Source organism: Cherax quadricarinatus, chromosome 3, assembly GCF_038502225.1.
Source record: "Cherax quadricarinatus isolate ZL_2023a chromosome 3, ASM3850222v1, whole genome shotgun sequence".
Classification (NCBI taxonomy): Eukaryota; Metazoa; Arthropoda; class Malacostraca; order Decapoda; family Parastacidae; genus Cherax; species Cherax quadricarinatus.
The window spans coordinates 10,436,487-10,453,400 of record NC_091294.1 but is presented as its reverse complement, the minus strand read 5'-3'; the positions used below and the strand labels follow the sequence as shown (position 1 = coordinate 10,453,400).

The 16,914-nt window shown below is 40.1% G+C and overlaps 1 protein-coding gene across 1 annotated transcript in view; it reads left to right on the top strand.

Annotated features, from left to right (window-relative positions):
• The window catches only part of LOC128684124 (uncharacterized), a 130,394-nt gene that overhangs the window by 75,954 nt on the left and 37,526 nt on the right, over window positions 1-16,914 (top strand). Inside the window, exons 6-7 of the mRNA XM_070089932.1 lie at window positions 4,964-5,069; window positions 5,923-6,093. Of these exons, the coding sequence (XP_069946033.1) occupies window positions 4,964-5,069; window positions 5,923-6,093 (277 nt within the window). The remainder of the gene's footprint in view (window positions 1-4,963; window positions 5,070-5,922; window positions 6,094-16,914) is intronic.

Genomic DNA, 16,914 nt, shown 5'->3' with positions numbered 1-16,914 from the left:
CACATTATCAAGGAACTATGAAAGTAAAGCATCCAAGGAAGGTATATAAGGGGTCCGGCCAACACCTCAGTATCAGATCCCACAACGGGTGGGATCTGATACTGAGGTGTTGGCCAGACCCCTTATATACCTTCCTTGGATGCTTTACTTTCATAGTTCCTTGATAATGTGAGTAGTCACGAAAGCGCTTGGAATTTCTCTATTCTTTCAGAGTGGTTGTTTTGCATATTCTGAAATCACCTGTTTACTGTGATCTTATTGCATATATATATATATGTATATATATATATATATATATATATATATATATATATATATATATATATATATATATATATATATATATATATATATATATATATGTCGTGCCGAATATGTAAAACTGGTCAATTAGCAAGAACTCATTTAAAATTAAGACCTTTCTAAAATTTTCTCTTATACGTTTAAAGATATATTTTTTTTCATTAATGTTAATGTAAAAATTTATAATTTTGCACCAAAAGGAACTTAGAAAACTTACCTAACCTTATTATAACAAGCGCAATTTATTTTAGCCTAACCCAACTAAATATATTTTAGATTTGTTTACAATAATTTAATACTAAACAAACACAGTGAAATATATTTTTTTCGTTAGATTCAGAATGATTTTGGCGAAATTATTGCATACACAAATTTTCACTTGTCCTATATGGCAAGATGAGCGTTGCTATTTAAGCCAAGATCGCAAGTTCTGCCTATTCGGCATATATATATTTATATATATATATATATATATATATATATATATATATATATATATATATATATATATATATATATATATATATTTTATATATATATATATATGTATGTATGTATATATATATATATATATATATATATATATATATATATATATATATATATATATATATATATATATATATATATATATATGTATATATATATATATATATATATATATATATATATATATATATATATATATATATATATATATATATATATATATATATATATATATATATATATATATATATATATGCAATAAGATCACAGTAAACAGGTGATTTCAGAATATACAAAACAACCACTCTGAAAGAAGAGAGAAATTCCAAGCGCCTTCGCGACTACTCACATTATCAAGGAACTATGAAAGTAAAGCATCCAAGGAAGCTATATAAGGGGTCTGGCCAACACCTCACTATCAGATCCCACAACGGTTAAACACCTGATGCGCGCCGACCCAACTGGATAGGTCCTTTGCACAACTCACCCACAAACTATTCTACCCAAGAAAATTTAAAAATTATTATTTGTCCAGTGTATTATTAAATTCTTACCAAATTCTATTAATTATAAATGGATCTAATTTATATAAACCAAAGGAAATATTCATATTATTGTCAAAACTGCTTTTTATGAAACAAGATTCAATTATATTCCTGTCGACCATGGACTTGCTTGATACTACTTTCTCAACTTTTTGAAAATCAATTGGATGGTTAAAATCTCTTACATGAATAAATAGAGCATTGGAATCTTGTCCAGTTCTAATGCTATATTTATGTTGTTTTAATCTTAGTTCGAGATTTTTACCAGTTTGACCGTAATAAACTTTATCGCAAATTTTACAAGGAATCTTATAGACACATTCATCAGCATTTTGGGGGGAATTCTTTATCAAAAGTTTTTTTACTGTATCAAGATTTTTGAATACAACTTTAATATTAAAAGTCTTAAGAAGAGAAGGCATATCAACCAAGTTTTCATGGTAAGGGAGAACCAACATATTTTTAGTTGAATAAGGCTGGTTGTCCCTTTTTGGATTGTAAAAAGTATTTCTAGCAACTTTAAAAGATTTATCAATTACATTTCTTGGGTATTTTAAATCATTACCTATTTCATAAATTTTGGATATTTCCTCATCTATGAACTCAGGACTACAAATTCGTAAAGCTCTCAAAAACATTGATGAGAAAACAGACAGTTTGACTCCATCTTGATGCGAGGAATAATAGTGGACATAGGAACAGTTATTTGTAGGTTTTCTGTAAATTTTAAATTTGAATTCATTATTACCCTTAATAATTAAAACATCTAGAAAAGGCAATGAGTTATTTTCTTCAAATTAAACAGTAAAATTTATAGAATGGGCTAAGCTACTTAATTTTCCAAGGAAATGGTGTATATCCTGAGTTCATAGATGAGGAAATATCCAAAATTTATGAAATAGGTAATGATTTAAAATACCCAAGAAATGTAATTGATAAATCTTTTAAAGTTGCTAGAAATACTTTTTACAATCCAAAAAGGGACAACCAGCCTTATTCAACTAAAAATATGTTGGTTCTCCCTTACCATGAAAACTTGGTTGATATGCCTTCTCTTCTTAAGACTTTTAATATTAAAGTTGTATTCAAAAATCTTGATACAGTAAAAAAACTTTTGATAAAGAATTCCCCCCAAAATGCTGATGGATGTATCTATAAGATTCCTTGTAAAATTTGCGATAAAGTTTATTACGGTCAAACTGGTAAAAATCTCGAACTAAGATTAAAACAACATAAATATAGCATTAGAACTGGACAAGATTCCAATGCTCTATTTATTCATGTAAGAGATTTTAACCATCCAATTGATTTTCAAAAAGTTGAGAAAGTAGTATCAAGCAAGTCCATGGTCGACAGGAATATAATTGAATCTTGTTTCATAAAATGCAGTTTTGACAATAATATGAATATTTCCTTTGGTTTATATAAATTAGATCCATTTATAATTAATAGAATTTGGGAAGAATTTAATAATACACTGGACATATAATAATTTTTAATTTTTCTTGGGTAGAATAGTTTGTGGGTGAGTTGTGCAAAGGACCTATCCAGTTGGGTCAGCGCGCGTCAGGTGTTTAACCGTTGTGGGATCTGATAGTGAGGTGTTGGCCAGACCCCTTATATAGCTTCCTTGGATGCTTTACTTTCATAGTTCCTTGATAATGTGAGTAGTCACGAAAGCGCTTGGAATTTCTCTATTCTTTCAGAGTGGTTGTTTTGCATATATATATATATATATATATATATATATATATATATATATATATATATATATATATATATATATATATATATATATATATATATATATATATATATATATATATATATATATATGCAACAGTTAAGTATCTTTATTTCGAAACGTTTCGAAATAAAGATACTTAACTGTTGCATATGTCTTACCTAACAACCTCTTCGTTAGGAGACATTATTCTCCTCTCTTTATTGTTAAAAAATAACAAAGTACTCCTGGTTATTTGTGTATCGTTCCAGTCACGGTATTGTGCCCTTTTTTTTGTTATATATGTGCATGTTTGTCTGAGGATGCCACTCTTTCCTAAGACCATTAAAAATTTGAAATAACATGCCTCTAACCTGATAATATAGCTAGTGGCATTATACCCAATTGCCTGCACCTTGGAGTCAAGGAATTCAGACTCTTTGATTCAATTAATCACCAGAGGTGGTGATTAATTGAATCGCCTACGCCCATAGAAACCTGACTGTAAATAGAGGTGCTGGAGGATTTAATAGCCAGATTGTGATTGTGAATTCGACCAGTGACGATATAACGAGTGACCGAGTGTTACCAGTGAGGCCATGCTGTGTTCAAATGTGCAACATTCGTGGATGTATTCATGCGTAATTTGTGAAATTCCGAGTGTACTACTCTCCTTGCCATGAATAATTACTGACATGTTAGCGAGTGAGCAAGTATCTGCGGCAGAACATTTATTCTCCATGTCACTTATTCATGTACAAGTGATCATTAAGGCGAATTTTCTCCTTACTGTAGACATTATCCATGGATATAAGTTGAACTTGTGGACAAGTGATGGTCGGGAGTGACGAAAGAAGTAACTTCCAACGTCATATCTTCAGTCAAGCCATCGATACCAGCTTCAGCTACATAGTAATATCAAGGGCTCCTGCTACAATAAGCCAGGTAGATCACTGTTCATCCTGACATCAACCTATTAATCACTGCAGTGCCTAGGGTAGATATTATTTGAGAAGGGCTAATCATCGAAGCCATAACACGAGGGCGATTGCTCAAACCCAGGTAAGACTCGCCCACGACTTTCCAGGTGACATACCTGAAATATTGCATAATATTGCAGTGTTAACCCTGGTCAAGAAAACTCTATTACAGCCAAGTGAGAAATAATATAGCTGAGATGAAAGGAGACCCTAGGCTGTGGCTGCTGGGGTCTTGAGCTGTAATCGGAAAGATGAATACAATAGGACTAACAGTAGTTTTTTTATTGCCTTCATTTTTATTCTAATATAATCCCCACACAGTATTTACCCCACCTCTCATCAACTCCTCGAGGGAGGTTCCTGGATGCCGGTGGAGGACTTTTAACTCATGGAATTTAATCTGAGCGCCCCTTCCTCGAATCGAGCACGATTACCTTCCGTTCATCCAGGTGCTGTATGATCTCTGTGTTTTCATTGATTTCTTTTACTACTTTGTACTTCTTTTACTCCTTATCCCACACCACTCCACTAACTTTCCTTCTCCCTATCCCACACCACTCCACTAACTTCCCTCCTCCCTATCCCACACCATTCCACTAACTTCCCTCCTCTCTATCCCACACCACTAACTTCCTTCCTCTCTATCCCACACCACTCCACTAAATTTCCTCCTCCCTGTCCCACACTGCTCCACTAACTTCCCTCCTCCCTATCCCACACCACTCCACTAACTTCCTTCCTCTCTATCCCACACCACTCCACTAAATTTCCTTCTCCCTATCCCACACCACTCCACTAACTTCCTTCCTCTCTATCCCACACCACTCCACTAAATTTCCTCCTCCCTGTCCCACACTGCTCCACTAACTTCCCTCCTCCCTATCCCACACCACCCCGTTATCTCTCTGGTCCTTTGCCCACAGAGTACCGTCCAGGGAGTGTCGAGAAGAGGTGCAACAGATATACTGTTCCTTTCTTTACCACAAAAAAGGCCTCTGTCTACCCCCCTTCGTCCTGCAGCCTGGCCAGGTGAGCCGACTCTGAAATTACTAATAGGACTGTAGGTTAAGGTTCCATTGTTGAAATGACATGCAGAGGCAACACACGTTAATATTCCAGTGTCTCTCTGACACTGGAAGGTTCCTTGCATTGGTGATCTACATTAAGGTTCTAACATAGAGGTGCTGTTCGACAAGCATCTTGCCCGCAAGATTCTTACAGGTTTATGTCAGTAGGTCTCACTGCTGCTGTTGATGTTATGGTCCCACTCATTAAACTTGTCTGCGTTGTGACGTTAATGTTAGATCATAGGATTATAGATAGTTTAATGCAATATAATAAGGTTTTGCTTGGTTTACAAATTTCCTCAAGTTAGTAGAGTAAACATGAAGAATAGGGTTTAGTTACCAGAGAAAAATGCAACAAAGTGAGTGATCCACTATATCATGTCTCTGGTCTCACCCTGTCTGCTAAGATGGTGAAATGATAAAGGTGTCACTATTTGAAAGTTACATTGTTTTTGAGAAATGGTGTTGGAAGCGCTGATCAGAATAATTCCTGGGAATTTTTTCTATGTATCTGTTCATGACACGGAATAGAGTAAATCCCAGCTTTATCTTTGTTTTAGTGGATCTGTTTGGTACTGGTAAACTTGACAGGGGTACATATTATGGCAGTGATATTACTGCTGCTCTTAGTTAACAATGAATCCGTCACTGTTTTCTCAGTGCTGGGAGTGTTGATGTTCTTCGGGAAAAAATGTATAGTAGTATTAGTAGTAGTAGGTGAGCGACCTTGCAGGTAATGAGTTCATCGATGTTTGTACCACATAATAACAAAATAATACAGCAACAATACTATTAATAGGTTCGTGCCGTCACAGGTGAGTGGGATGACTGGTGAACACCTGCTCCTGGCTGACAACTCCTTCCCACAAGCAGGACCCAGGCCAGGACTCACAGGGTACACAGGAGTCTTGAAGGACCCCCACCGCTCTCTCATTCCTGCCCGCCTTGCATTCCTCATCCTGGCTCACAAGGACCCTTCTGCCCTGGTACTGTGGAGGTGGAACAGGGGAAGGTTCAATTGATGGTACAGGGAAAGGTTCAATTGATGGTGCAGGGGAAGGTTCAATTGATGTGTACGTACAGGGGAAGGTTCAATTGATGGTACAGGGGAAGGTTCAGTTGATGTGTACATACAGGGGAAGGTTCAGTTGATGTGTACATACAGAGGAAGGTTCAGTTAATGGAACAGAGAAGGTTCAGTTGATGGTACAGGGAAGGTTAATAACTTTTAATAAATTAAAATTTTAGTTAATTCACACAGGAAACAAACCTTCAGATGCTTTTCTATGGCCTCTGACAACTCAGCATCCCTGACCTCAGCATCACTGACCTCAGCATCCCTGACCTCAGCATCCCTTGTCAAGTGGGTTTTCGATAACGTGGATGGGTAAAAATACTCACATAGGCTGGTAGTACGTATAATATATAACGGGAAGTATGGGAAGCGCCAACAGCCGACCTGCCTCTCTCTGCTCCCTATCTTCGACTGACTCTCAAGTGCCTATGGGTGAGGGGTGTTTGAAATCCTGCTATGGTCAGCAGCAATATGAATAATCAGTCAGTGATTCATGCAGACGGTTGGTAGCGAGTCATTTACTGGTACACTGGTTACTGGTAACTGGTTACTAGGAACTGGTACTACTACTGAGAGCTCGGCGACGCTAACGTATGTCGTCCCGACATACAACTAATACAAACTAGAGATGGCAGGTGTACGGCTTGGGCTGATTCTATACAATGTCAAAGTACACAACAATTGAACATTATAACATACATAAGTAGAATATTGGAATGGAAGCTTACGTAATTGAAACTGTAATAAAACTGTAATGCAATACAAGGTATATTATAGTACAACTCATCAAATGAAACTCAACATTGGGATTACACAATAGAAGTGATAAAAAAAAAATTTGATTGATCGATCTGTATTCATGTGATCTACGGATTCTGAGGAAGGAATATATTCAAAGAAAGAAGTGTTTAACAGAAAGGCCGATTCGGTGCACTCAAATCTAGACTGTTAACTCTCAGAATTTGGAGAGAACGTGAACACACACAAAAAAAATTCTTGAATACTGATAAGTTGATACTGTAATTATTCATCTATACAGGTTATTTACATTTAACCCCAACTCTGCTAGGGTGAGATTGATATATGCAGAATGGGTGTCATCTCTGGGAGGATCAAACTCTGTTGCACTGGCTAACTCATGCTGTATTTGAGGCAAATCTGAATTGGTAGTTACAAATGATACTTGAGGATTTCTCAATACCTGTCGTGTACGTAGGGAATAACGACATTCAGGTTGATCGTCTGACTGAGTATCAGAGGTAGAGAGTACAGGATCAGGAGGATTGTCAGAGTCTGTCACATTAGTCTGGGTTGGAACATCATTATCATCACATACTAACTTCATATGATCTAAATGTGATTCTTTATACTGACCAGTACTAATTTCTCTAACCTTATACTTATTACCAGTGATATGTTCAACTACTCGATAAGGACCAACAAACTTTTGATCAAGCTTTGGCATTGCAGACGTTTTGTTAAAGTTAGTCAGCATAACTCTCGAACCTACTTTGATTTTGGATGGCTTTGCTCGAGTGTTTGCGACTCTTGTAAATTCTGCTGTTGATTTATGAAGTGTTTCACGGATTCTTCTAAAAACACTTTGAGCTAAGCTGGTACGAGTTGCTATGAAATCATCAGGGTTGTAATTTGGTTTCGGGTTAAAATATAGCAAATCATAAGGCAAACGTTTATCTACACCATACAATGCATAATGTGGAGTGTCACCTATAGAAACATTGTAAGCAGAATATATAGCACACTGCACATCAGGTATAACTTCATCCCAAGTTTCACTGTTGGGATTGATAGTGGCTCTCAAGACATCAAGTACTTTCTTATTGGTACGTTCCGCTAACCCATTGCTGGCAGGATGATGAGGAACAATGGTGGATTTAGAGATCTTGTACAAGGTACACAAATTTTCAAGAATCTCATTACAGAATTCACCTCCATTATCTGTTACTAGGGACTTAGGGGTGGTATGCCTGCAGATAATGCGTTCTTTAAACGCTTTAGCTACTGTCTCGGCAGTCTTATCTGCAATAGGAACTAACTCACAATATCTGGTGAAATGGTCTACCATAACACATAGATGTTTGTTGCCCTGGAGGGAACATTGGAAATTAGTTAACAAATCTAGTGCAACTCTTTCCCAGGGTTCGCTAGTAGTTGGATATACTTGGATTGGATTAGGGCCATTAGCATTACCTTCATGTTGCATGCAGACACTACATTTCTTAACATACTCAGAAATATCAGTTGCCATACGAGGCCAAAAGTATTTCAATCTGGCTTGTTTTGCTGAACGATCCATACCAGGGTGCGCAACACCTGGTACATCATGAACTAGCTGTAAGGCTACATTCACTAGTGACTGTGGAATTACTAACTGGTAAACTCTTCTGCTAGGAGTACCCAACTCGGCTGTTCGATACAGTAATTCTTGGTTCATGACAAAGTCACTGATGGGTGCTGGTGGCTTCACAGTCAGAATAAGATCTTCCTGGAGCAGGAATCGAATCACACCAGACCACATGGGATCTGTTCGTTGAGCCTTCTTTACATCCTCAGCACTAAATGGAGGGTCTGCAGTTACTATACTAATATGTCACGATAAGGCATCTGCGACTACATTTGACTTGCCAGGTAAGTGTTCAAAGGTGGGATTGAACTCTTGGATAGTCAAGGTCCATCTGGCTAACCTTCCAGTAGGTTGTTTGTTCTGGAACAAAGGTATCAGTGGAGCATGGTCTGTCAAGACATGAACAGAGTACTGATAAATAATGTCTTGGAAGTGCTTTAAAGACCATACTATTGCTAAAGCTTCTTGCTCAGTTACTGTATAATTACGTTCAGCCTTCGTAAGGACTCGGCTAGCAAATGCAACTGCGTTGTACTTGCCATCAGTCTTCTGAGCTAGTACGGCACCTATGCCAATAGAACTAGCATCAGTTGTCAGATAGAATTGCTTAGAAAAATCTGGAAATTTCAAAATTGGAGCAGATGTTAGTTTTTCTTTTAAAGTTTGGAATGCTCTTTCTTGACAGAAGGTCCAAACAAAAGGAGCATCTTTCTTAAGCAACTCAGAGGAGCAGCTATGGAAGAAAAATTGGCAATGAAAGATCTATAAAAACCTGCTAAGCCCACAAAGGATCTTACGGCATCAGCAGTTTTGGGAGTTGGAAAATTTAGTACTGCAGTTACTTTACTTTGGTCAGTCGAAACCCCTCTAGGAGTGACTACGTGACCAAGAAACTTAATTTCTGATCGGAAAAATTGACATTTAGACAGTTTGATTTTTAAATTGGCTTCCTCAAGCTTACCAAGTACTACATCAAGTATTTTCAAGTGTGTATTCACGTCTTTAGACATGACGATTACGTCATCTAAGTACACCATAAGTGCATTACCTATGAGACCTCTAAAGATATTAGTCATGAGCCTTGAGAACGTGATAGGGGAGGATCGTAATCCAAACGCCATACAGAGGAAGTGATAATGACCTGTAGGAGTGGAGAATGCAGTTAGCTCTTGGCTGTCCTCGTGAAGAGGGACTTGCCAAAACCCTTGTAACAAATCCAGGGTTGAAAAGACTTTATTATCTCCGATGTTACATAAAAGATCACCCAGTACAGGGAGTTTACCTGGAGTTTACGCAGAGAGAGTTCCGGGGGTCAATGCCCCCGCGGCCCGGTCTGTGACCAGGCCTCCTGGTGGATCAGAGCCTGATCAACCAGGCTGTTGCTGCTGGCTGCACGCAAACCAACGTACGAGCCACAGCCCGGCTGATCAGGAACTGACTTTAGGTGCTTGTCCAGTGCCAGCTTGAAGACTGCCAGGGGTCTGTTGGTAATCCCCCTTATGTATGCTGGGAGGCAGTTGAACAGTCTTGGGCCCCTGACACTTATTGTATGGTCTCTTAACGTGCTAGTGACGCCCCTGCTTTTCATTGGGGGGATGTTGCATCGTCTGCTGAGTCTTTTGCTTTCGTAGTGAGTGATTTTCGTGTGCAAGTTCGGTACTAGTCCCTCTAGGATTTTCCAGGTGTATATAATCATGTATTTCTCCCACCTGCGTTCCAGGGAATACAGGTTTAGGAACCTCAAGCACTCCCAGTAATTGAGGTGTTTTATCTCCGTTATGTGCGCCAAGAAGGTTCTCTGTACATTTTCTAGGTCAGCAATTTCACCTGCCTTGAAAGGTGCTGTTAGTGTGCAGCAATATTCCAGCCTAGATAGAACAAGTGACCTGAAGAGTGCCATCATGGGCTTGGCCTCTCTAGTTTTGAAGGTTCTCATTATCCATCCTGTCATTTTTTTAGCAGATGAGATTGATACAATGTTACAGTCCTTGAAGGTGAGATCCCCCGACATGATCACTCCCAAGTCTTTGACGTTGGTGTTTCGCTCTATTTTGTGGCCAGAATTTGTTTTGTACTCTGATGAAGATTTAATTTCCTCGTGTTTACCATATCTGAGTAATTGAAATTTCTCATCGTTGAACTTCATATTGTTTTCTGCAGCCCACTGAAAGATTTGGTTGATGTCTGCCTGGAGCCTTACAGTGTCTGCAATGGAAGACACTGTCATGCAGATTCGGGTGTCATCTGCAAAGGAAGACACCGTGCTGTGGCTGACATCCTTGTCTATGTCGGATATGAGGATGAGGAACAAGATGGGAGCGAGTACTGTGCCTTGTGGAACAGAGCTTTTCACCGTACCTGCCTCGGACTTTACTCTGTTGACGACTACTCTCTGTGTTCTGTTAGTGAGGAAATTATAGATCCATCGACCGACTTTTCCTGTTATTCCTTTAGCACGCATTTTGTGCTCTATTACGCCTTGGTCACACTTGTCGAAGGGCTTTTGCAAAGTCTGTATATATTACATCTGCATTCTTTTTGTCTTCTAGTGCATCTAGGACCTTGTTGTAGTGATCTAATAGTTTAGACAGACAGGAGCGACCTGTTCTAAACCCATGTTGCCCTGGGTTGTGTAACTGATGGGTTTCTAGATGGGTGGTGATCTTGCTTCTTAGGACCCTTTCAAAGATTTTTATGATATGGGATGTTAGTGCAATCGGTCTATAGTTCTTTGCTGTTGCTTTACTGCCCCCTTTGTGGAGTGGGGCTATGTCTGTTGTTTTTAGTAACTGTGGGACGACCCCCGTGTCCATGCTCCCTCTCCATAGGATGGAAAAGGCTCGTGATAGGGGCTTCTTGCAGTTCTTGATGAACACGGAGTTCCATGAGTCTGGCCCTGGGGCAGAGTGCATGGGCATGTCATTTATCGCCTGTTCGAAGTCATTTGGCGTCAGGATAACATCGGATAGGCTTGTGTTAACTAAATTCTGTGGCTCTCTCATAAAAAATTCATTTTGATCTTCGACTTTCAGTCTGGTTAGCGGCTTGCTAAAAGCTGAGTCATATTGGGACTTGAGTAGCTCACTCATTTCCTTGCTGTCATCTGTGTAGAACCCATCTTGTTTAAGTAGGGGCCCAATATTGGACGTTGTTCTCGACTTTGATTTGGCATAGGAGAAGAAATGCTTTGGGTTTCTTTCGATTTCATTTATGGCTTTTATTTCTTCCCGCGATTCCTGACTCCTATAAGATTCCTTTAGCTTAAGTTCGATGCTTGCTATTTCTCTGACCAGTGTCTCCCTACGCATTTCAGATATATTGACCTCTTTTAGCTGCTCTGTTATTCTTTTCCGTCACCTGTAAAGGGAGCGCCTGTCTCTTTCTATTTTACATCTACTCCTCCTTTTTCTTAGAGGAATAAGCCTTTTGCATACATCGAGTGCCACCAAGTTAATCTGTTCTAGGCATAAGTTAGGGTCTGTGTTGCTTAGTATATCTTCCCAGCTTATATCGGTTAGGACTTGGTTTACTTGGTCCCACTTTATGTTTTTGTTATTGAAGTTGAATTTAGTGAATGCTCCCTCGTGACTAATCTCATTATGTCGGTCTGGGGCTCCACGCATACATGTCTGAACCTCAATTTTGTTGTGATCTGAGTATATTGTTTTTGATATGGTGACATTTCTTATCAGATCATCATTGTTAGTGAAGATGAGGTCTAGTGTATTCTCCAGTCTACTAGGCTCTATTATTTGCTGGTTTAAATTGAATTTTGTGCAGAGATTTAAAAGCTCGTGTGAGTGTGAGTTTTCATCAGAGCTGCCTCCTGGTGTTATTACTGCAACAATATTATTTGCTATATTCCTCCATTTTAGGTGCCTTAAGTTGACTTAAGTGACTCTGCAATGTACATGCCAACCCCTCCCTTTTGCCTGTTCACTCTGTCACATCTGTATAGGTTGTAACCTGGGATCCATATTTCGTTATCCAAGTGATCCTTTATGTGGGTCTCAGTGAAAGCCGTGAACATTGCCTTTGCCTCTGCAAGCAGTCCACGGATGAAAGGTATTTTGTTGTTTGTTGCTGGCTTTAGACCCTGTATATTGGCAAATAAGAATGTCATCGGACTGGTGGTATTGTTGGTACTGGGGATGGGGGGGGGATTTTTTTTCCGGCATTAGTATCTGTATCTGTTGGTTTGGAGTGGAGGTCATCGACTGTGGTTCCACTCCAGGAATGACTGGATTTGGTGTACGATTTCTGCCATTTCCTGCCAGTTTTTTTTTCCTTCCTGGCACTAAAAAACCTCTCCCTCTTGAGTGGCTGTGGCTACCCAGGTTTTCCCATGGCCTGGATGTTTTGTATCTTTTTGTCCCCTTTAGATGGTGTGCCTGGCAATTTAAGTTATAGCACAGTCTTTCCTGTACTGAAGAGGTGCACATTTCAGAGTGAAAAAGGTTACAGGAAGGGAGTTTGCATTTTCCTGTTGTCATATGGGCATGGCATTTTCTAGGGTGGTCATAGTTGCACGTCCCGTCTGTTTTTCCAGATTTCCCATGTCTGCAGATACCAAGTGCATAGTATGTGCACAGGCTTGGTTTCCGTTTGCCTTGGGTTTCTGTGACTGTATTCCCTGTTGGTGCATGTTTCCCTGTCTTATTCCTATCCTCCCTAGCACCAACAATGGAGCTCCCACCAGTTGTTTTTGGTAATATATCCTCACTATTGCTAGTGGAGTCCTCTTGTTTGCTACTTCCTGTGGTGTTTCTAGTTTGCAATATTGGTTTTATCTTATCTTTGACTACACTTGTTTCCCCACTACGGCTCCTGTCCCCTATGAGGTCATTTATATGTATTCCTTCCTGCGTATAATTCCCGACCACCTGGACAAAATCTCCAGCTTCACCATTACTGTCTCCCAGGACAGCACCTCCTGCTTCACCATAACTGTCTCCCAGGACAGCACCTCCAGCTTCACCATTACTGTCTCCCAGGACAGCACCTCCAGCTTCACCATTACTGTCTCCCAGGACAGCACCTCTAGCTTCACCATTAGTGTCTCCCAGGATAGCACTATCAGCCCCACATTTACTGACTACCAGGACATCACCTCCAGCCTTACAGTTTCTGACTACATGGCCAGTATCAAGGGCAGTACCATTCAGCCCAGACTTTTTATGTTCCCATCTGTTGTAGAAAGCTTCCAGGTTTTCTATGAAAGCAGCTTTGATGTTATCCTCTTTTAATACCCTTGTGATTTTAGTCCACAGATTTATCTCATTTGGGCATACCCAAAAACACTTCCCTGTTTTAATACTGCTTGTAGCTAGTTCTTGGATATCTGCACAAGGGGCGTGACACCAATTTCCACAAAAATGACAATTTATCCATGTGGAAGCCCGTTTGTTTGATTGACTGCAGACTACACAGAGCTTCATAATGATTTGAATGGTTGATTTACTATAATTCTACTAGTAACCTCTTGAATACTCTATTAATAACCTCCTTAAATGAAGCTCTAGCTATTTGTATTTCTATTTCTAACTGTACTTGTATATTGGACAGCTTACCGTGTACATTCCTGATTTATATTTATTGTTTGTGTTTGATAAGGGCACTTACAACCCCATCTGTTTACAGTCTGCTTTATTGTCCAACGAATCCGTTTGAAACCAGTCAAGGGTTCTGACCAGTCAAGGGCTCAGACCAGTCAAGGGTTCCGACCAGTCAAGGGTTCGGACCAGTCTGATTTGATCAGTGGGTCACTTATTTAAAACATACTGGTCGGTGATTTGGGCTAACACATGAAGGATCTACTTGAAATTATCTACCCGAGTAATATGTGATTTGATTGATACAAAGGGAAGCGATCTGGAATAGTTTTCGCATTTAACTTCCTAAAGTCAATCACTGGGCGCCAAGTACCATCCTTCTTAGGTACGAGGATCAAGGGCGCATTCCAAGGTGAATTGCTAGGTGCAATAACTCCATCATCAAGCATTTGATTGATCAATTCTTCTGCGACAGCAACTTGTGAATGAGGCATTCTGTATGCAGGTATATAGATAGGTCTAGTACCAGTTCAAGTGGAATACGATGGGACAATAAGTTCGTTATACCCATCTTCTCACCTGGTAAGGCAATAGCTTTACGACGTTTGTTCAACAGAGTCAACAAACGCTTGACTTCATCTGGGAAGTCAGTGGGAGCTATGTCTTTCTCCTCAACTGGTGGAACAGATTGATCCAGTGAAGTGGATGAGGTCTCCCCGGTAGAAATAGCACCGACCCACTGGTCAAGTGACAACTCATCCTCTACCTGAACAGGGTAAGGATAGTGAACAAGGTCAACAAGATTGGTATTTGCTCTGAGACGAACACTGTGACCAGAAGTGTTAGCTAGGAAGAAATGGATCTTACTATCTCTTACAACATGTAAGGATGGTTCAACAAATAGACCTTTTACTTTGCAGGAATCACTGTCAACTAGGACGTTATCACCATTTGGAACACTAGGAACAACAACAGACACTCTAGTGAGGGCACTAGCCGTGACAGAAACGTCTTTCTGCAGACGGCATGTGACATCAACAAGAGATGGCATTACTAGTTGCAAGTAATCATTTTCCGACAAGGCATCCCCTGTGGAGAAACTACTACTTGAACTAGCAGACATTGCAGGGATAGGCTCAGCACTCAAGGTAGTCAGAGCGTCCTCGGACACTTGAGGTAACTGGACACTATCTTGCAAGTCTGAAGTTGCAGGAACACAGACAGGAGTGACAGGATCACCAGTGCCTGACCGCTTGGGTACGCTATTGGAAAATGCACTGGCCTGTAAGGACTTAATTCGAATGTCGTACTCTGCGGCAGTATGGCAGATCTCGGATCCAAGCTGGTAACCCCAAAATGGTACGATCAAGTCATCAATTTGGGCATGCCATCGATAAGGGTCGAGTACAATGCGTAAGTCTCGCATGGAAGCAATACCCAGTAGAAGGTCACCAGGGAAAGTAATCTGGTCGACAACAAGGAAGGAAGCAGTGAAGTCTCTACCTTGGATAGAAAAAGTGAGGGAAGTCCGACCTCGGACACGCAGGTGAGAACCAGCTACTCCACTAAGGGAGGACACATGAGTCGGTTAGGACATGTCGTAACTGCTTATCCCTAAACAAACTAGACCTGATAATATTGACTTGCGCACCAGAGTCCATGAACAAATGAACGGGCGCATTATGAACAGATGCTTGCACTATAGGGCCTATCGTTGCATTGGAAGTTATGTGCAAACAAAAAGGTGGATTGTCATCAGAAAAGATTTGTTCCACTTCATCCCCAAAATCATCTACGTCAGAGACGTGTGAAGCAACATCATCTGCAGGATTGTCATTCTCGAGACTGCTTAAGGCTTCAAAGGAATTGTGAACGGGGATGGTGTACTCATTATCACCTACTGTCACCATGGGACGGTTTGACTGGGGCGCTCGAATTCCCCCGAATTGGAAGAATGAGCCTGGTTCTGGTTAGTTTGAGAACCACGATGTCTGTTTCCTCTACAGGTTCTGCGGTTGGAACGGCCACGGAAAGACCTAGAGTACTGAAGGTTGTAGAGAGCATTGCACTCAGATGTGTCATGTCCATGTATTCTATGATAAGTACAGTAGGGAAGATCTGACTGGTACTCATCATCAGTACGACGCCTCTTAGGGTAACTATCAGGACTATTATTTGCAATATGGCCACGGAACCCACAGTTGTAACAAGTCCGCTGACTATGGTTACTGAATGAACTATGAATACTACGAGGTTTATAATGACTCTGTACACTGGTCCTTGGTGATCGCTGAGATGGTTGACGACCACGATTTGTCGCTGTGGCGCAAACAAGAGGTGGTGCAGACTGAGGCATAGGTGTGAAATTACTTTTGATACATGGGAAAGTACCCTGGGGGCACAAGGAACGTACATGATTTAGGGCTGTAAGTGGTTCCATCGTCACAGTTGGAGGATTAGCCTCATAAGCACACACGGAAGCAGGCGGCATTAGTTCTATGATTGCTCCAAAAGCTGCTATTTTAGCAAACGACGCTGTGGATGGTTTATCCTCGTCAGGGACAAAAGCTGATGACTGGACAGCATTGATAAATGATGATAAAAGTTTGTCTAATCTAACAGCAAATGCACTCAACGATTCATTAGTCATGGGTGTAGCATTCACGAGTTCCCTAAGAACGACATATGGATCAGCTGTTTTTACTGGTACGAGGAAAGAACGAATCAGTTCCTCATATTGTGACCACTTAGTAAGATTCCTGAAGTCTCGCATTTCAAGGAGATCAATAACGTCAACAGCAGCAGGGGACCGATG